This window comes from Ovis aries, chromosome 19, assembly GCF_016772045.2.
Source record: "Ovis aries strain OAR_USU_Benz2616 breed Rambouillet chromosome 19, ARS-UI_Ramb_v3.0, whole genome shotgun sequence".
Taxonomy (NCBI): domain Eukaryota; kingdom Metazoa; phylum Chordata; class Mammalia; order Artiodactyla; family Bovidae; genus Ovis; species Ovis aries.
The window spans coordinates 12742963-12764343 of NC_056072.1; the positions used below are offsets into that span (position 1 = coordinate 12742963).

The 21381-nt window shown below is 44.2% G+C and overlaps 1 protein-coding gene and 1 long non-coding RNA gene across 7 annotated transcripts in view; one reads left to right on the forward strand and one right to left on the reverse strand.

The window, feature by feature from the left end:
- Positions 1–21381, reverse strand: part of LOC105603379 (uncharacterized) — a 96611-nt gene that overhangs the window by 42452 nt on the left and 32778 nt on the right. The gene's annotated exons all lie outside the window — the stretch shown is intronic.
- The window catches only part of MOBP (myelin associated oligodendrocyte basic protein), a 44774-nt gene that overhangs the window by 10300 nt on the left and 13093 nt on the right, over positions 1–21381 (forward strand). For 2 of the 6 annotated variants that reach the window (XR_006057145.1, XM_042236528.1), the window contains exons 3-4: positions 13088–13297; positions 13588–13833. Coding sequence is in view for 3 of the 6 variants with exons in the window: in XM_042236528.1 (XP_042092462.1) it covers positions 13092–13297; positions 13588–13833 (452 nt within the window). In the remaining 3 variants the exon portion in view is untranslated. Of the gene's footprint in view, positions 1–13087; positions 13298–13587; positions 21329–21381 lie in introns of those variants that run through there. The other 4 variants (XR_006057146.2, XM_042236530.1, XM_042236529.2 and 1 more) reach the window with 3 other exon arrangements.

The window sequence follows — 21381 nt, forward strand, 5'->3', positions numbered from 1 at the left end:
TGCATTGAGTTTATACATTTATTAGGAGATATTCAGCACACTTATTTCTACTGCAGCCTTGCAAATTCCTTCATGGAAGCCTTGCATTTCTTTTATCAGATATACATCTACCAGAAGGTGTCCTGTGGTTTTGTAGTCAGTGTGAGTGGCTCCTTTTATTTTACATTTTCAAACTGGCTCTTCCTGACCTATAGAAAGGATTTTGATTTTGGTGTATTCCCAGGTGGCTCAGTGGTAAAGAATCCTCCTGCCAAGCAGGAGATGCAGGTTTGGTCCCTGGGTCAGGAAGATCCCCTGGAGAAAGAAATGGCAACCCACTCCAGTAGTCTTGCCTGGAGAATCCCATGGACAGAGGTACCTGGTGGGCTATAGTCCATAGTGGTCCCAAAGAGTTGGACACGACTCAGTGAGACGGAACAGCAGCAGCTGCATATAGATCCTGGGTCCAGAAGTCTCACTGGACTTTCAGTTCTAACAATTGGTGGAGTCACACAGTTTTTTATTTTTTATTTTGTACTAGTTAGGATTTCAGGTGTTGAATAGTAACGCTGACAGCATCCTCCTTGGGGTGTCTGATTTGTATGAAAGTGTTTCTAAGATTTCACCAGCAGTAAGCTGTTCTGTGGATATTTTAGTAGCTAGCCCATTATAACGTTAAGGACTTCCTGTTCCCTTTCCACTAAGGATATTTATCCAGAATGGATACTGAATTTTCCCCCCACAAGGATTTACACATTCTAATTTCTGCTTGACTTCTAGGTATCTGAGGATTCTTGCTGCTATTGTGAATGAAATGTTTCCCAGTTTTTCTCCCCTTTCTTATACTCCCTTTCTCCCAGGGTGTTTTGTGTTCCATTGGCTATAAATCTCATCCAGCATCAAATACTCTTAAATTTATTTCTCATCCTTTCTCTGTCTCTCAAGATCTGACCCATGTGGCCAAATTACTTTCTTTCGTAGCTGCTTGGAGGCTTCTTAAGTTTCTTCAACTTAACATGCCTCAGACTAAATTTCTGACTATTCCCTTTCCTCATCCCTAAACTTTAGCAAAATGATTCATCACCTAACTTTATATTTCTTGGAGAAATCCTGTTCATCCCTCCTGTCTATGTTCAGTTTATCTGCATGTCCTGTTCATTGCTGGGCTTCCTTTTCTGCTCAGTCTCTACTCCTACCTTTAGCAATTTTGAGGAGTTGAGAGGACGCCTAGATCAGGATAGGAGGCTGCTGAGTTGGGGTCCTGATGGCCAGTGGCTTTGGTGGGTCAAGTATCCAGCAGCAACATGTGTCATTCATGGCAAGGGGCTAGATGAGACCACACCAGGTTCCTAAGACAGAGTCCAGGAGGGGCGGACACCACAAGGACCAGCCACCCCTTTCCTCATTGCCCCAAGGGCTCTCAGCTTCCCCATACTCTTATCTACCTTGAGGAGGAATACAGGGAGGCGAGGAATAGTCCTGATAAGGAGCTGAACTTTGACTACTTATTAGCAAGAGACAATTCATGCCAGAAATAATCGAGGCAGTATGAGTTCAGAGGTTCTCATTCCCTCTCCCTATCCTTTCTCGTAGTATTGTGTCACTTGTACAAACATAGAGCAATGAAAAAGTCATATACATATATAGGTACAACTGAGCTTACTTTTAATACATCTGAAACTTCTTGCTTTATTAACTTAAATTACCAAGTATATATTAAACTTTCTTCTCCTTAATCCATGTAACATATTAAGAGGTCTTGGGACTGATAATTTTCCTCCTTTAGAGTTTTGATATCTGAAGCCAGAATATTGTTCCCTCAGAGGGCTCAGGCCCTGGGTAGTCAGGGTAAAGGCTGCCTCCTGTCCTTCCCACGTTGAGTTCTCTAATCACAAGACAAGGGCAGGCCCTTGCTCACGGTGCTGAGGGATCTGATTGACAAGAATTGGAGAAGTGTCTTGTTTTCCAAATACTAACCTGCACCCCGCCGTTCACTCGGTAGCACCTGTACCATTTCCATGTCTGACTTCCTGTGATCCTATGGACATATAGCATGGCAACTTACTCCTTGCACTGTCTTTCTTTCCAGAGGACCATCCACAGCTAAGGGCCACATACTGCTTTGGTTAAACAATTACCCACACCCCAACTGCCTTTTTAAAAAGATGTTAGGAAGGATGAACAGAAGGAAGAAAATCCATTTTATGTTCATGATTCTCATTTTCACCTGCAGTGTCTTAGGGAAGAGTGAAAGTGTGCTTAAAGATCCCCAGGACACTGGTGGGAACACGGATATGTGAGTGCCATCTCTGCGTGCTAAGTCACTTCAGTCCTGCCCAACTCTGCGGCCCCATGGACTGTGTAACCCACCAGGCTTCTCTGTCCATGGGATTAAAAAAAAGGCGTAATAGGCTCACAATTGGTCAGAATAACCATCATTAAAAACTACATATAATAAATGCTGGAGAGGGTGTGGAGAAAAGGAAACCCTCTTTCTCTGTTAGTGGGAATGTAACATGGTGCAGCCACTATGGAAAACAGCATGGAGGTTCCTCAGAAAACTAAGAATAACCATATGATCCAGCGGTTCCACTCTTAGGCATCAGTCAGTTCAGTCGCTCAGTCGTGTCTGACTCTTTGTGACTCCGTAGACTGCAGCATGCCAGGCCTCCCTGTCCATCACCAACACCCGGAGTTTATTCAAACTCATGTCCATTGAGTCGGTGATGCCATCCAGCCATCTCATCCTCTGTCATCCCCTTCTCTTCCCACCTTCAATCTTTCCCAGCATCAGAGTCTTTTCCAATGAGTCAGTTCTTCACGTCAGGTGGCCAAAGTATTGGAGTTCCAGCTTCAGCATCAGTCCTTTCGATGAATATGCAGGACTGATTTCCTTTAGGATTGACTGGTTGGATATTCTTGCAGTCCAAGGGACTCTCAAGAGTCTTCCCTAACACCACGGTTCAAAAGCATCAATTCTTCAGCGCTCAGCCAAAAATAGGCATATACCCAGACAAAACTATAATTCAAAAAGATACATGCATCCCAATGTTCACAGCAGCACTATTTACAATAGCCAGGACATGGAGAAAACCTAAATGTCCATCAACAGATGAATGGATAAAGAAGATTTGGTCGTATATACAATGGACTATTACTCAGCCATAAAAAATAATGAAATAATGCTATTTGCAGCAACACAGATGAACCTAGAGATTATCAAACTAAGCAAAGCAAGTCAGAAAGAGAAGACAAGTACCATGTCATCTTCCTTGTATGTGGAATCTAAAATAGGACACAAAGGAACTCATCTATGAAATAGACATAGAGAACCAATTTGTGGTTGCCAAGGGGGAGAGGGGATAGGGGAAGGAGGGTTGGGAGTTTGGGATTAGCAGATGCAAACTATGGTATATAGGACAGATAAACAAGAAGGCCCTATTGTATAGTGCAGGAAGCTATATTCAATTCCCTATGATAAACCACAATGGAAAAGAAGGTGAAAAAGAATATATAACTGAGTCACTTCACTGTATAGAGTAAATAATTAACACAACATTGTAAATCAACTATACTTCAACAGCATTTTTTAAAAAAGAAGGAAAAGCAAAAGAGTAGTAAGTTCACAGTGTCTTTTATTGTTTCCTAAAGAGCCCAGTTCTATAATTTTCAAGATCAGTTGGGAAAGTCCCTTCCTGTGTTGCCTTTTTCACTGGGCTGTCTGAATCAGCGCAGGGGTCCCCGAGGGGCACAGGGACCACAGAAGAGCATCTGGGGGCAGGCAGTGGCAGTCTGAGGGCCCCTGCAGAAGCCGTGAGAGGTGCCCCCTGTTCACGCTCTTGACACTCAGCATCTACGGAACACCTGCTCCGAACAAGGCACCTAACGAGGGCACCCTTCCAGGTTCCAGATGCTCCCCTAGAATTATGCACAACATTCAGGGCTGGCTTCCCTGGGCGCTCAGACAGTAAAGCATCTGCCTGCAATGCGGCAGACCCAGGTTTGATCCCTGGAGAGGGAAATGGCAACCCCCTCCAGTAATCTTGCCTGGAAAATCCCATGGACGGAGGTGGGCTACAGTCCATGGGGTCGCAGAGTCGGATATGACTGAGCGACTTCACTTTTCACTTACAGGGCTAGGGCACAAGAGAGGGAGTAGTGATGGCTTCTCCTTGGGAGGAAAGGAAGGTTCTGGAAAACCTCCTTGGGAAGTGACTTGGCTTTGGGCTGAGCCCCAAGGTCTTAGAAGCATTTGCTCTGTTAATTGTTGGGTGGGAAGGAAGTATGGGAAGGAGCCCTAAGGCTCAAGGTCCAAAGGCTTGAAATAATGCTGCCCCCTGGGGTCCAGGAAGAGCTGGGATGGGCTGAATGCCCTCACCAGGGGAGAGTCCCTCACTGAATAAAAGCCTTATTATGGAAGGAAAAGGTCAAGCATCCATAGACTTCTGCCTCCGTCCTTGGCCAGAATGTGGTCACATAGGAAGTTATGTATATTTAACAGGGCATATCAGCAAGGTTTTTTATAGAAGGGCAGTGCAGATATCGGGTAGTCAGTAGTCATACTGGACATTATGAGTTTTCTATCATTTTTATTGTTATCATTACTATGCAACTTTGGAGAGTTTATGTAACTTCTTCAGGCCTCAGTTTCCTCATCTCTAACAGGCAGACAGTGGAGACTACCTGGAAGGTTATACTGGGAATTGGAAATGACAGATCGCTCCTCGGCCTTTTGGCTAAGAGCAAGTGTAGAAACGACAGCATCTGGAGCATAGTAGGTGCTCAAGAAACAGTGAGAGGAGGTTCTTGTTCTCCCTGTGGTTCCTTTCCTTCACTTTTTCTCCTTCTTCAAATACCTGCCTCACTTTCCCCTCCTTTTTAGTTTTAGAGTATATGGAGACATCTGGAAAGCCTGGAAGAAATGATAATTTTACAGTTTCAAATTCAGTCATTTTTTGTCTTCATCCTGTCAGACAGTTCATGCTTTCTCTGTGATTAGGTGGTATGGTTTGTGAAAACACATGTAGTGTTTTAATGATCTGCTTTTAGTCACAGAAGTAAATGAAGATGTCTTTACTTTATTAAGCATTTAATTAATGCTTGAATTAAATGTCGTGTGAGATGCATAAAGAAGGTGCCTGAAGAGGTCAGTGGAATTAGACACGTCATTTGAATGAATTCTTAGTGAAAGGAAAATGGAACTTATGAAGCAAGTTACTTATATTTGGTAGTACTAGGTTCTTATCCTATTTATTTTATTTAATTCTATCAAAGGCCCTCTGAGCTAAATATTATTTGTTATTTCTATTATGGACTGACTGCTTGTGTCTCCCACAATTCATATTTTGAAATCTAACCCCCAATGTGATGGTAGTTGGAGGTCGGCCCTTAGGGAAGTTATAAGGGTGGAGACCTCACGGATGGAATTAGTGCCCTTATTACAAAGACCCCAGAGACTCTCTTATTCTTCCCACCATCTGGGAGCCAGGAAGTGGGCTCTTGCAAGACCCAGAATCTGCCAGCACCTTCATCTCAGACTCTCCAGCCTCTAGTCTATGAGAGATAAATCTATACTGTTTATAAGCTGCTCAGTTTATGATATTTTTGTTGTAACACCCAAATTGAGTAAGACACACTTTTTAAGGTGAAAGAACTGAGTGTACTAAGTCAGAATTTTATTTCACCACATGTGGCTGAAGCAGTGGTTTAAACAAGGTGGAAGTTGGTTTGTCTCTCGCATAAAAGGTGATCAGTACCCAGGGGTCCAGGGCTAGAATGACTCTCATCAGTGATTCGGGCTCCTCCAGCTTTATGCTCCACCAAGGGGCTCTATCAGCAAGGTTGAGCTATGAGCCAAAAATAAATTGCTAGATTGTAGTCTGTGCGCAGAATAAGTTGCTAGACTGTAGCTTGTTCACATTCCTATCTTCCCTATATAATTCCAAATTGTTTTTGGAAATGCACAGTCTTTCAAAGCACACCTGTAACATTTAAAAATGTTGACTGTGAACAACACATGAACTCTACCAAGTTCAACTCTCTGCCTAGAATGCCTTAAAGCCAGAAGTCACTGTAATAAAAATAGCGTCATACACTTTGAAATTCTACAACAGGTTTTAAAAAATAATTGATGAATCAAAGAAGAACTCATTCATATTCAAAGTGAAGAGAAAATGAAAAATTTATGTTAATATTGTGGTATGCAGCTGAAGTTGTATGCAAATATTATATTATAAATGCACATGTGAGAAAAAGCACAAGAATATAAATCTAAAGAAAACTGAAAAAAAAAGAAATAATAAATGCACTCAGAAATTAATGGACTAGAAAAAAAGAGCAAAGACAAGCAAGAAAACCAAGAGTTTGTTTTTTTAAAAAGTCACAAAGGGGATAAGTTCTGCCAAGATTAATCAAGAAAATGAGAGAATATGCAAATATATGTTATCAACCATAAAGGGGACTGTGACTATAAAGTTATTACAGATTTTAAAAGGGATAAGAAAATGCCACAAGTACTATTATGTCTGTATCAATGAAACTTAAAAAATGACTGAGTTTTCAAGCATATAATTTGAAAAGTATATAAGGTATGGTATGACTTTTTTTCAGAGAAGGCAATGGCACCCTACTCCAGTACTCTTGCCTGGAAAATCCCGTGACTTTTTTATTAACTATATATTTACATGTAAAATTCTCAAGGCAAAAAAATGTTCAAATATTTTATAAGTGGTTAACTATGAGATAGTAATTCAGGAATTTTCATTATTTTCCTTTATCCAGGCTTTCTAAGTCTCAACAGTGAATATAGGTCTTAAAACCACCTAAAGGCTGGAGGGAGAGGGACTGACGGGAGTTTACATTCCAGCCTGGGCTCCGGCAGGGGGCTGTGATGTCTCCAAACTCCACCCTCTGCCTTTCTTCAGGGAGCTGTTTCCCCAGCTTCTGGTGTTTGTCACCCTGGGACATAGGCCCATGCATCTCTGTGCCCGCATCCCATCCTTGGGCCCACCTCTGGGCCCTCACAGTCCAAGCTGGTCTCATTGCCTGGACACCTGCTCCCCCTGGAGGAGGGCTGAGCACAGGGAGCTCAGATGTGCACCGGAAGCTGGAGTTACAGGGACCTAGGTTCAAACCCCCATCTGCCTCTCACTGACTTTTTGCACTTAGTCATCTTCCTTAGCCTACCTCATCTTTAGTTTGCTGATGATTACGCAATATTAGAAAAATGAGATAAAGAATATGCAGCAACCACCATAGAACAGGGTCTCAGGAAGTGTGAATTTGCTCCTCTACCATTAGTTATTTGCCCGTGCGTGTGTACTTAGTCCCGTCTGACTCTTTGTGACCCCATGGACTAGTAATAGCCCTCCAGGTTCCTCTGTCCATGGATTGTCCAGGCAAGAATACTAGAGTGGGTTGCCATTTCCTCCTCCAGGGGATCTTCCCAACCCAGGGGTTGAAGCTGCGTCTCCTGCATTGGCAGACAAATTCTTTACTACAGAGCCACCCAGCCCTATTTGCCTGCAGTTACAACTAAGAGGGCGTCAGAGGATGAGATGGCTGGACGGCATCACCGATGCAATGAACATGAACTTGGGCAAACTCTGGGAGATGGTGAGCGACAGGGAGGCCTGGCGTGCTGCAGTCTATGGGGTCACAAACAGCTGGACAAGACTGGGTGACTGAACAACAGCAACAAAACTAACTTACTCGGAAGCCTGGTGTGGTGGGAAAGGATGGCTTGTGTGTGTGTGTTGTTGCTATGGGTCAGCACATGGATCTTAGCATTCTTAAGCCGGGGCATGGCGTGGGCAGAGTTGGAGGAGTATACGTAACCAATTAACCATGTACCCCAACCAAATGCAGTGTTTCTGCTTCCACAGGCAATAGTAGCCAGAGACTTTCCACCAACTGAAAACGTTTTACTAAAGGAAGGTGGGAAGTGCTGTGTTAAAGCGGGGTGAATTTTCAGCTGGTTCTCTAGAATGTCAGGGTTCCAGGGAAGAGAACTGCTTTCCCCTTTAGGAACACACTCGATGGGTAACAAGCGGTGAGGCTGCCCCCTGCTGGACATGGTGAGTAAGGAGGAGAGTAGGGAGAGTTGTCAGGGAATAATTTGAGAACTCTCCGGGTAGGAGTCTAGATGGGCATAGTGTGGGCCCAGGCATCCTGTCAGGTGGGTGGGAATCGAGAATTTAGTCAGAGCAGGAATTTAGAGGCCCAGGAGACTTAAAATCTCCCTCCAACACCGGGGGAAAGATGACCCGAGCAGGCTAGAGGAACTGGTGATGTCTGAAGTGCCTGTGAAAAGCTGGGTAGCATTGTCTGTGAGCTGGGAGCCTAAAGAGGGTTTCAGTCCATCATTTCCCAGGGGAGCAGAGACCTGAGCTGGACTTTGCCTGTGTGTAGGGTTTGGTAGGGCTTTGGAAGATCATCAGGGTTGTAATTACAGTGAGTCAAACTCTAAAAATCAACTTCAGTGTCTCACTGGTCTAAAAATGCTTGTTTGTACAAAGCAGTTTTTTGGATACTGATGACCCATTTCCTCCTCCTGCAAATTTGGAGATTTCCAAGAGGCTCCTCCCACCTCCCTGCTGCTCCTGAGGCTCCTTCTTTCTCAGACCCTCTTCCTGGGGTTTGAAGGTAGGCCCACTGCTGCTCCTGGGAGCCTCGCTTGGCCTGGCTCCTCACTCAGCTCACACCTACCACACCCACTCCCAAGGTGGTGCCTCTTCCGTGAGGTGAAGGACCCTCGAGATGAAAGCTCTAGCTCCTGAGTTTCAGGTGTCCATTTCCACGCAGATGTTGTAAACACACTTCAACTTAACAATAACCCAGACCAATGAGATGGTCTCTCCCTCTCCTCTATTTAGACTTCGGATCAGCTGATGGCACGACCCACAAGGGCTAGAGCCTTCACAGTGACGGGTAACTCTGCTACCTCATCACCCGTGTCCCGACACCACCACCTCTCCCATGCTGCAATTCACCTTTCTGTATCTTTGCTTAGGAATCAACCGTTCCCATCCTTCCACAAACCCTTATCTCTGACTGTCCACATCTCAGGGCCAGATGAAAGGTTTCCACTTATATTCTACCTGCTCCCCCAGCTGACAGGTGGCCCCGCTCTTGTGGACTCTCCGTGCCATTGCTCAGCACATTCTCGTGTTCCAGAGCATGCCGTCCTTGAGTTGCACTTACTGACATCTATGCAACGTTCCTCGTGTACACTGTGAGCTCGCCGTCAGCAGGATGTTTATCTGATCCAGAGATGTGTACATATTTGGGCTCAATAGATGGGTTTTGTTACTCATGAGCATGCCATGTGCATCCTTGCCTATCTTCCCAGCTGGTGGATACATTTCTTGAGGACAGGACTCAGTGTGACTCAGCTTTGTGTTTTTTACAGAGGCTGTGTCTGGCACAACTGGAACATATAATAAATGCTGAATTGGATGCCTGAAGCAACCCCATTAATCATTTAGTATTTGTTGTGCCTTGAAGAATTCTAACGTTAAAAGTTTTGGACAAAGCAGATGAGCCTATGAGAGATACTGGGATGGAAGTGCTAGAGATGGTGGAGGGAATCTAAGAGAATGTCAGTGACCGGACAGGGAAGTGTTTACATGGAAAGAGAGCTCAGACAAGAAGACGGCTGGTCTGGCAGCACGGAGGTCTTTATGGACAGCACTTCTTTTTGGGCAAATAGGAACAGAAGCCAGACAAAAGCGCATGGATGGGGAGGAGATGTGGGAATAGAGAAAAAACAGCATTTATTGATAACTTCTCTATAGAAATGAGGAGTTACAGAGATGGAGACATGAAATGAGGTTCAGAGAAGATTCTCTTCCAAAATGGGATATTCATGACTACGACTAAGAACTTCTGAAGTGAGGAAGACTTTCCTAAGTAAAATATAAAACCCCAAGTAAGAAACTGCATTGTGTGTGTGCACGCTCAGTTGTGTCCGACTCTCGGCAACCCTGTGGACTGTAGCCCACCAGGCTCCTCTGTCCATGGAATTCTCCGGGCAGGAATACTGGAGTGGGTAGCCATTCCCTTGTCTAGCAGATCTTCCTGATCCAGGGTCTGAACCTGGGCCTCCTGAACTGGCAGGCAGATTCTTTACCACTGACCTCCCTGGGAAGTAGGAAACTTAATTACCTAAAAATTAATAATTTGGGGGACTTCCCTAGTAGTCCAGTGGTTAAGAATCCACTTGCCAATGCAGGGGACCAGGGCTTGTTCCTTGGTTGGGGAACTAAGATCCCACATGTCTCAGGGCAACTAAGCCTGTGTGCCACAACGAGGGAGAAGCCCACGTTGCTGCGTCGAAAGATCCTGTACATTGCAATTAAGACCTGATACAGCCACTCATTTTTAAAAAGATTAATTATTTTTGACATGATAAAAGATGGTGAAACATCAGGAAAGAACAGTTGCAACGTATATAACAGGTATAACACAAAATTTGGACTCTACAAGGTCTACGAGGTGAAAAGGACATATTTTCTTTTTATAACTACACTCAACTTGCCCCTCAGCCCTCACTTCTAACTACAGCAGAAGGCAACCCCATCAAAAAACAACAAAAATTACACACTATAAATCAACTATACTTGAATAAAAAACAAAAGAAACCAAAAACAGAAATCAAAATATTCCTTCAAAGTAACTTAGTTGTTTTTTTAACATATTCATCCTTAAAACCTAGACCAGGACTTCCCCGGTCCAGTGGCTAAGATTCTGGGCCTCCAATGCAGGGGGCCCAGGTTCAATTCCTGGCTGAGGAACTAGATCCTACATACCCTAATGAAGATCTCGCACGTCGCAGCTAAGACCTGGCACAGGCAAATAAACAACAGCAATAAAACCCAACCCGGATTATCTGCTCTGTCTTCAAAGAATTCAACACTTTTTCACAGTTTCCTTGATCTTTGTACTTTTTTCTGTTGGTTGATATCATCCTGTCTTGCAATGACATATTGCATGCCTGTGTGTGCAACTTGACCTTGAGTCTGCTGACAGCAAGAACATGCCCAGTGTCCAGTATCTATGCACATTTCCTGTGCTTATCTGCAGGCTCTCGTTGGTTACCAGTCATTTAAGTCCCCTGTGTGCTTCAGTGTTTTGCAGTGATAGGACTATTTCTGCATGTGGCACATTTCTCGAAGGATGTTATAGTGATTAAGACTTTACCCACCCTTTCAGAAGTTTTCCAAGAATCAAAATTCCCTAGTTTCTTGTCTTCCTCCTCTTACTCTTCCTTTTTAACTTAGGTGGTGGTTTAGTTGCTGAGTCGTGTCCAACTCTTGCGACCCCGTGGACAGTAGCCCGCCAAGCTCCTCTGTCCATGGGATTTCCCAGAAGAATATTGGAAGGGGTTGCCATTTGCTTCTCCAGGGGGTCTTCCTGACCCAGGGATCAGATCTGGGTTGCCTGTGTTGCAGGCAGTCTTTACTGTCTGAGTCACCAGGGAAGCCCCCTTTTAACTTAGGTAAGCAGTAAAATGCACAAAAATGAAGTGCAGAGCTCACTGAACTTTTAAATACATATACACCTGTGTAGTCATCTCCCCAGAGAAGGCAGTGGCACCCCACTCCAGTGTTCTTGCCTGGAAAATCCCATGGATGGAGGAGCCCGGTGGGCTGCAGTCCATGGGGTCGCTAAGAGTCAGACACAACTGAGCGACTTCACTTTCACTTCTCAGTTTCATGTATTGGAGAAGGAAATGGCAAGCCCCTCCAGTGTTCTTACCTGGAGAATCCCAGGGATGGGGGAGCCTGGTGGGCTGCCGTCTCTGGGGTCGCAGAGTTGGACACGACTGAAGCAACTTAGCAGCAGCAGCAGCAGCAGCAGCAGTAGCAGCAGCAGTCATCTCCCAGATCAAGATCCAGAACATTTTCTGCTCCAGCGGGCTCCCTCCTGCCTCTTCTCAGACCCCACCTTCTCCAAATACAGCTATGATTTGATTTCTAGCACCATGCTCTTGACTGGTTTTACCTGTTTTTGAACCTCATATAAATTGAATCATGGTTTATACTTCTTTGGATCTGACTTCTTTTGTCCAACATCATGTCTGTGAGATTCAAACATGTTGATGTGTGTCTATAGCCTGATGTTTCTCTGGTGTAGCATATTATGGGATGAATAGCAATTATGTTTTTAATAACAAATCTTCCTTGATTCTTTAGAGAAATAGTCACTCCTATATCTTCAACATTATTTTGCCATAGATGTATTTGGCTTTATAATATTATTTTCCTGTCCTAAATGAGTGGCTAACACATAAGAGAAAAGAGAGTCCATTTTCAGAAAACATGATTTTAAAATACACAAATAGAAATTAACAAACTCTTCCCTTATACCGCCTGCTGCTGCTGCTAAGTTGCCTTAGTCGTGTCCGACTCTGTGTGACCCCATGGACAGCAACCCACCAGGCTCCTCTGTCCATGGGATTCTCCAAGCAAGAACACTGGAGTGGGTTGCCATGTCCTTCTCCTGCCTAGGTATAAACTATTGGGCGTAAGGTAGGCTACAAGGATGTATTGCGCAACATAGGGGATACCGCCAAAATTCTGTAAATGGAATGCAACCTTTAAAAACCATATAAATATATATATTTTTAATTTTGGATGGGATGTATTGGAAGGTTGGGATTGACATTTATATATATACTATAACATAGATACACTATTGATTCCTATAAAACAGGAAACTAATGATAACTTGGAACTCAAGGAAGGAACACAAGGAACTCTGCTCAATGGTCTGCAGTGACCTAACTGGGAAAGGAATCCAAAAAAGGGGATACATGTATATGTATAGCTGATTCACTTTGCTGTACAATAGAAACTAATACAACACTGGAAAGCAACTATACTCACAATTTTTAAATTAATTTTATTTTAAAAAGGGCAGTTTATTCAGTAGCGCCTTTCTATAGAGCTGGGCAGGAAACTGACCTAGATTCAGGATGGAAGACAGCCCTGGATGTGAGCTGGGACCAGCGAGTGGCCCGGGGTGGGCTCCTGGAGTAGACACCTCCTTGCTGATGGGCTGTTTTACGTCTCCCCACTCCCCCTGCCCCCATCCCTGTTTTTTCCAGTGAGATGAGTCAGAAAGCGGTTAAGGAGGGCCCCAGACTCTCCAAGAACCAGAAGTTCTCCGAGCACTTCAGCATACATTGCTGCCCGCCGTTCACCTTCCTCAACTCCAAACGCGAGATCGTGGACCGCAAGTACAGCATCTGTAAAAGTGGCTGCTTCTACCAGAAGAAAGAGGAGGACTGGATCTGCTGCGCTTGCCAGAAGACCAGGTGAGTGGTCGTGCTGCCGCCCGGCGCCTGGGCTGGGCGTTGGCTTCTGTCTCCGGCTCCGAGTTCCCCCTTCCTGCTCTGCTCTGGGCCGGGGCTCTCTGCAACCTGCGCTTTCCCCAGCCCGCTGGCAGGCGGCTCCCCGTTAGGCTCTGCCGCTGGAAGGTACTGGAGGGAGACTGGAAGGCGGGAGGGGGCGCAGGGCTGCCTCCCTGTTCCAGCTCCGGTCAGCATCACGCAGGCAGCAGAGGAGAGCCACTGCCCCAGCCTGCAGCTTCTTTTGGCCCTCTCAGAACCAGCCGCCGCGCACCGTCCCCTCAGAGGCCCAAGCGCCAGCCAGCTGCACCCCCCGCGGTGGTCAGAGCGCCAGCCAAGCCACGGTCCCCTCCGAGGCCCGAACGCCAGCCACGCCCCCGCCCAGAAGCCCGACCTCCACCGGCCAAGCAGCGGCCCCCTCAGAAGGCCAAGCAGCAGCCGCGCAGCAGCCCCCAGAGAGGGCCAGGCACCAGCCGTGGGGGGTCCCCCGTCAAAGCTTCTAGGTTCTGGTAACACCATCTCTTCCCTTTTGCTCCCCCCAGCCCTCAGGTTAGTAGCTGCTTCCTGTGTTTACTACCAATGCGTTATCTCAATGGTCCTCCTTCATTCAGCCTTACAAACTGTCCTCGGTTCCCTGCATTAAATCCCCTCATTTGAAACTCCTAGTGTGGCTCCCGTTTTGCTCAAAGATGCTGTTGGCGCAGTACTTCAGGTGGCAGCATGGGCTGCTTCCTTTGTCTAACAGGGCTGGAAATGATTAACGTATAAAGTCAGAGTGTGAACCGCAGTGCGAGCCTCGGTTCCTGTGCCTCAGAGAGAAGGAATGGAGGCTCTTAGGGGTGTCTGTGTGTGTGCTAAAGGAGAGGGTCAGCCAGATCATTCAACCCTCCTCCCAACACACTTCATCTGATGTTAATCTCAATGGCAAGACAGTCATTCGTTCAACAAGCCTGATTGCATATGTATAGAGTTCCACATACTATGTTGGGGATGGGGATGCAGCCGGAACAACCAGGGTGACTCAGCGGGACCAAATGAGAGAACAGTTATCCTCAGCGTAGGGTTAAATGCTCTAGTACTCACATAATCAGCATGTGCATTGGGCGATGGGAACCTGGATAATGGCTCCCTGTTTGGGGCTTCAAAGAGGTTAGGTTAGAATAAGTAGAGGATAAGAGGGAGATGGAGAAGAGGGCGACAGGATGAGACGGTTGGATGGTGTCACCGATTCAATGGACATGAACTTGGGCAAACTCTGGGAGATGGTGAGGGACAGGGAAGCCTGGCATGTTGCAGTCCATGGGGTCCCGAAGAGTTGGACACAGCTTGGTGGCTGAACAACCAAAGGGGGTGATGCTTGTCGACGGAATAGGTGAACTGGAGAGCACGTGCTCTTCAGCTCCATCTTAGGCAGGTCAGCCTTTTTTTTTTTTTTTAATGGCTTTTTCTGATCAGTTTTAGGTTCATAGTAAAATGGAACAGAAGGTTAGAGATTTCCCATATACTCTGCCCACACGCATGGCAAGCCAATTCTTTGAATGTTTGAAAATGAACCTGTTTTATAAGTTAACCGTGGGTATTAATTGTATTTGAGATTCTCATATATGCTTTGATGCTCAGAGACTACATAGAGTATAATAGTGTGTGGATGTCTCATGATGTTTTCAGATTTAGTACATAGAAGAATCAAGTGGGGAATGTTAAAATGCTCGCAAAGAATCTAATTCTTTGAGTCACTGCTGAGGTCAGGGGAGCTGCATTTTCAACAAGTAACCACCCCATCCCCAGCACAGATGAGGTGAGATTAATTTGTGAAGAGAAATAACAGATTGGTAAGTGACTGGTAAGTCACTAGAAGTATAATAGGAAGTTGTATACCAGGTAATATGGTTGTTAACTTATGCCTTCCAAAGGGGCCTGAGTACTAAGGTCCTATGACAGGTAAGTTTTGAAGAGGGCATATGTAGAAGAGGTTGGGAAATGTGGCGGAGAAGGCAATGGCACCCCACTCCAGTACTCTTGCCTGGAAAATCCCATGGATGGAGGAGCCTGGGAGGCTGCAGTCCATGGGGTCGATAAGAGTCGGACACGACTGAGCGACTTCCCTTTCACTTTTCACTTTCATGCATTGGAGAAGGAAATGGCAATCCACCCCAGTGTTCTTGCCTGGAGAATCCCAGGGATGGGGGAGCCTGGTGGGCTGCTGTCTATGGGGTCGCGCAGAGTCAGACATGACTAAAGCAACTTAGCAGCAGCAGCAGGAAATGTGGAGAGCAGAGGAAACTAATTGTATATGGCAAGGCATCCATAGTGGTGGTTTCAAGCCTACCATCCCCAGTGAGTTGCATGATGGCTGTTGGGTGGCTGGGAATTGAACCAGGACATCAGGAGGAGGAAGACAATGAAAGCCAATCTCCTCTGAGACACAGATGTGTCTGGATTTAGCCTCGCTGGTTTTACTTAGTTAAATATTTTAGTGGTGGCGTATTTTGACTCCCCCAGTTAGCTGTTCTCAGTGGTTATCAGAGAAGACACCTCTATAGGCTATTACCTCCTCAGTTGTTGGCCCTTCCCTGGGACCAGGGGACCTGACAGGCTTCAATCATAATGTCCAGTGACATCCCAGACTCATCTGAACCCTTCCTGTGGTACTCATGCTCCCTTCTCAGGTTCCCAAAGGTCCTAAGGCAATGCAATAGGGTTACTACTTCACCGTACTATGCAAAATGCATACAATACTCTACTGACACTGACTGTCCTAAATCAAAGGGTAGGAGGAAGGTTAATGGGAAAAAATTCACTCCGAAGCAGAGCTACTAAATTCCATGTGAAGAAAAGGTCACAAAAAGCTTTCCTGAAACTGACTTACTTTTAGAAATGGTGCCATTCTTGAGATCTGACCTTTAGAGGTTATACAATTTTGACAAAGGCCTTTTGGGTCTTTAGTAATTCTCACTCTTCCTCTTATCAACAACCTCAGCAAATAACACCGCAGCCCCTCTAGTCACTCCCACTGGAAACCCAAGCGCCAGTCTGACTTCCAACCTCTCACCACACACAGAGGCTTGCCAATTTTACTTTCTGGATTTTTTTTTTTTTAACCATAACTTAAAGTACATTTAGAGTTGATGTGAAGGGATGCAGAAGTGAGACTGAGCCTAGAAACAAAGGGGATTTAGAGGTGGTGGGGAGAGTAAGGCTCCTTCGTGGTGTGTACGGAGGGATGGGCCGCTGGTGGGAGCAGGAGAAGCTTTGGAAAGCAGAGAGACCCATTAATGGGCTAAGATGAAGGCAAGTCATACTCTGAGGAGGAGAGAATCAGAGGTTGGGAAGGTTAGGGTAGGTTAGGAATACCAGAGACACAGGCTGTGAGGCTGTGCTGAGGGCTTGCTGAGCTCTGCTGGATGGAGCTGCGTCTGGACCATCTGTTCGTATGGAGTTTATTCTCCAGTGACGGAAACAAAGAGCCAGTTCTGAAATCACCAGTGGACTCATCCAGCTCATCAACAGCCTGCTTTTCTACGCTGTTAGGGTGCCAACAGCAGCTGTTCTTAAACTTCACCAGGTGCCTCTGGCTTTTCCTTCTCTCTCCATCAGACTCCTTTTTTAAATCCTGGTAGTTTGATTTTAAAATGTTTTAAGTGTTCATTATTTATTCATTTAAGTGCTCTAGTTTATTTAAACTAAAAAAAAAAGTCAAAACAGTTTACCCACTTCTCCTCCCTACTCTCTGCCTCTATGCTCTCTCTGAGCTTGTTTTCATTTGGTTGTTTGCTTTTTTAGATTCCACATGTAGAAGAGATCCTATGATGCTCATCTTTCTATGACTTCTGTTTCTCAGCATAATGCCCTCCAGGTCCTTCCATGTCGCTACAAATGGAAAGATTCCGTACCTTTTTCTGGGTTAATAATAGGCCATTGCATATACATATATATGCAAGGTGTTACGGAAAAACTTTTTGCTTTTTGGCCGTATCTTGGCTATTCATAAATAACGCTGCAGTGAACATAAGGGTTCATTTTCTTGTTGTTTAGTCACTAAGTCGTGTCCCACTCTTTGCAATCCCTTGGACTGTAGCCCACCAGGCTGCTCTGTCCATGGGATTTCCTAGGCAAGAATACTGGAGTGGGTTGCCATTCCCTGCTCCAGGGGATCTTCCTGATCCAGGGATCAAACCTGCGTCTTCTGCATTGGTGGGCGGATTCTTTACTACTGAGCCACCAGGGAAGCCCTTTATAATTTTATCCATTCTAATATAAGAGTTGTGGTACCTCACTGTAGTTTTAATTTTGCTTTTCCTATTGATTAATGATGGTTTTTAAATGAACTTGTATATCATCCACCAAAGACATTTATCGGTGAAGTGTGTACTCGATCTTCTGCTCACTTAAAAAGCAAATTATTTTATTATTGTGTCTTAATATTGTATTATTGTATACCATATTATTGTAAAATAATATAATTATTTTATATATATCAGATATATAAAAATATATATCTGGATACAAGCCCTTTGTTAAATATATGTTTTGCAAATATTTCCTCATTTTCTTAACAGTGTCTCTGTGAAGGGCCAAAGTTTTAAACCTTGGCTAAATCCAACTTATTAATTTATTATTTTTATAGATCTTTTTTTTTTTTGTATTCTATGTGTGCTTTTTGTATTGTGTGTAAGAGTGCTTTGCCTAACCAAAGGTCACAAAGATTTTCTCCTGTATTTTCTTTTCAAAATTTAAAAATTTAACTTTTACGTTACTGTCCATTTGGGGTTAATTTTTTGTAAATGGTATGAGATATGGATTGAGGTTCAAGTTTTTTTACATACAGATATTCAATTGTTCCAGCCTCATTTGCTGAAAAGATTCTCCACTGAATAACTTTTGCAATTCTGTCAAAAATCAGTTGGTCATGTGTGAGTTTATTTCTGGACTTCCTATTCTGTTTCATTAATTTATGTGTCTTTTCTTTAACAAGCTTCATTAACTATAGCCTTGTAGTAAGTGTTAAAATCAGTTTAGGATAAACTCTCCAACACTCTTTTTCATCTTTGAAATTGTTTTTGGCTGTTCTCATTCTTCCACTTTTCCATAGGAATTTTAGTATCAGTGTGTGATTTTCTACAGTACATCCTGCTAGAACCGAATGGGATAGTGTTAAGTTTGTAAGTCTGCTTGGGGAGAGCAGTGCATGGCCTATCTCCCCATTCATTCAGCTCTTTTTTGCTCTGTGGTTTGCAGCATACAGGTCTTACACATACTGTTTGCTTTACACTTAGGCATTTCATGCTCTTATGTACTATTAAAATGGTTCTTTTTCAGTTTCAATTGTTCATTGCCAATGTATAGACATATAAGATTTTTTATACTGATCCTATATCCTGTGATGTTGCTAAACTCACTTATTCTTGTTTATTTGGGGGAGGGTAGACTCTGGAATTTTCTACATTGATAGTCATGTTATCTGTAAAAAGAGAGAGTTTTATTTTTTCCTTTTTGCTCTCTATGCCTCGTTTCTGTATGTGGTTTATCCTGCTATTTCACCTAGAACATTTTATTTTTAGAAAAATATTTTAATAAGATTAAGCCCTTGCCAAATGGTCTTTCTGAATAATTAAAAGGGATTAGATCCCAAAGGCCTGGGCCCAACCAGATATTGGACTTGGGTTGAGTTGTAGGTTCATACCTGTTTTTACCTCAAATTCTTATTTCAGGATGTGGCTTGTCTTTCCTCATAGCTCATTGATTGACATCCTCTAGCATCAAACTAGAGAATGGGCATGAATATGCTTTGCATTTACAGAATCAAAGAGGTTCCTGTTACCAGTAGAATTCTTAACTTGGGCAATTGCCCAGGATCACCAGGTACTGACACCACCTTGATGCTTATGAGAGATGAAGCTCTCGGGGTTGCATTTACTTGATGGACTTAATTCTAACCTACATTTAGGGCCAGCTCTTAAGGAGAACTAAGACCCCGAAGAACAGTCCTGTGAGGGTTGACTATGTGTAGGCCAGAACTCACGCCTCTTCTTTCCCCAGCCCCACAGGGCCTCGAGCCGTTTGTTTCCTCTGCTCTGCCACGTGGAAGGTCTTTACAATTTTCACCCTTCAGAGCTAGGCTCCAAGATGATGATTAGGACATGTTATACAGCTTTGGTTTTTGCTTAATAGTGACCAGTTATTTTCCTATTTTGGATTGGCCAATGGCCAGATGCAGCCAACGGGGATGATATGCAGAGTATGTCACGTAGCCAGAGGACCCCTGTGTCTGCAGTCATCATTGCTATCAGTGGGAAGGAGCCTGGGAATGGCCCTTAGACCAAGCCTTCTCACTGAGCAGAGGCCAACTCCAGTGTGAGCTCAGCTGGTACATTTGACACCCCAGGGTCCATCTCCCTTGGTGGAGGGTGCAGGAGTCACGGGAGCAGGGACTCTTTTTTTTTCTTTTTGTTTTAAATATTTATTTATTTATTTATTTGGCTGTATCAGGTCTTAATCGTGACACATGGGATTTTTAGCTGTGGCATGTGGGATCTAGTTCCCTGACCAGGGATTGAACCCAGTCCCCCTGCATTAGGAACACAGAGTCTTAGCCACTGGACCCCCAGGGAAGTTCTGGGGACTCTATCTTATACTCACAACCCCAGGGCCCGACTCAGGGCTTGACTGAACAGACCTATCAATACACCTAGCAGTCAGTCCAGCCCGATGGAAAGGTCAAACCCTAGCATCAGATTTGAGCTAAGCGCAGCTGTCTATCCAAGTCACTTATTCTCTTAAAGCTGTGTTTTTCCCATCTGTGTCATGTGGCTATTGTCTACCTTATCTGTGATCATGATAAAATGCTTAGTTCATCATCTTCTACTACTAGTAAGTGGCTCTTATTAGAACTTTTATTTAATAGATACACTGTGTCACTCAATCCTAACTACTGGCAAATCCTCCCCCACTTGGTTGCTTCCCTTGGTTGAGAAGGAACTCAGGGGCTGCTGCTGCACAGGTTGGATACAGGGGAGCCTGTGACATAACCAGGTGCTCAGAGTATCTAAGATGCTAAGTGGTCTCTGTGCTGCGGTAACTGCAGAGGTGGTACCCAGGCTATGTGAGCACCCACACGAGTGTCAGCATCCAGGGTTTTATATTCAGCAGGATCTATAGGATGTTCTAATGTGAACAGGCTGGCCCATGTCTGGAAGGCATGGAAAAGATCCAGAAAACAGATTCTCTTCCTAAATGTCAAGAGACGTGTTCCAGCCTATCAGGCTACAGTTCACTAGGCAAGTTTCAACAAAGTATTTCTTCATTGTTTTTCCTGGTGTCCTGGATCCTTTCCAATGGGCACTAGCACTTGCCCTATAATCTGGGGTTTGGGAGAATGCTGTTGTTAACACTTTATTTTTATTTTGAATTTTTCAAAGTCCCCAAATTATAGGAAAAGCTGTGATCCTCATAAGGTTAATCTCTGGTGGAAAAATGCATATTCCTGATGCACTTGTCTTATTTTTTTTTAAGTTTATTTTTTCAATTAAGAACTTTGATGATATTTTGAAACTATTTGACAGGACCTTATTTTGAAGGTAGCCACATAGATTTCTGCAGTCTAAATAATTTAATCTCTCAGCTGGAGAATAAACTTTTAAGCAATAGTATTTTGGGATCACATATTTATAATGATCACATATTTATAAGGAAATAACTGGGTGTTATCTCCTTCTTGAAAAGTCTATTCTGCATCAAAATAGGAACACATCAATATGGTCACAACTTTATAATGTGCATACACACCCCATGTGTATTTGTGTATATGTTCATGTGTGCATGTCTATAGGCAGTAAAACTAGCTTTTTCTAGGAGTGGTGGTATTTTGATTTTGTGTTTTTCTGTATTTCAGTTGGAGAAGGAAATGGCAACCCACTCCAGTATTCTTGCTTGGAGAATCCCATGGACGGAGGAGCCTGGTGGGCTACAGTCCATGGGGTCGCAAAGAGTCAGACACGACTTCACTTTCACTTTCTTTCATTTTCACTTTTCTGTATTTAAAAATATTTGCA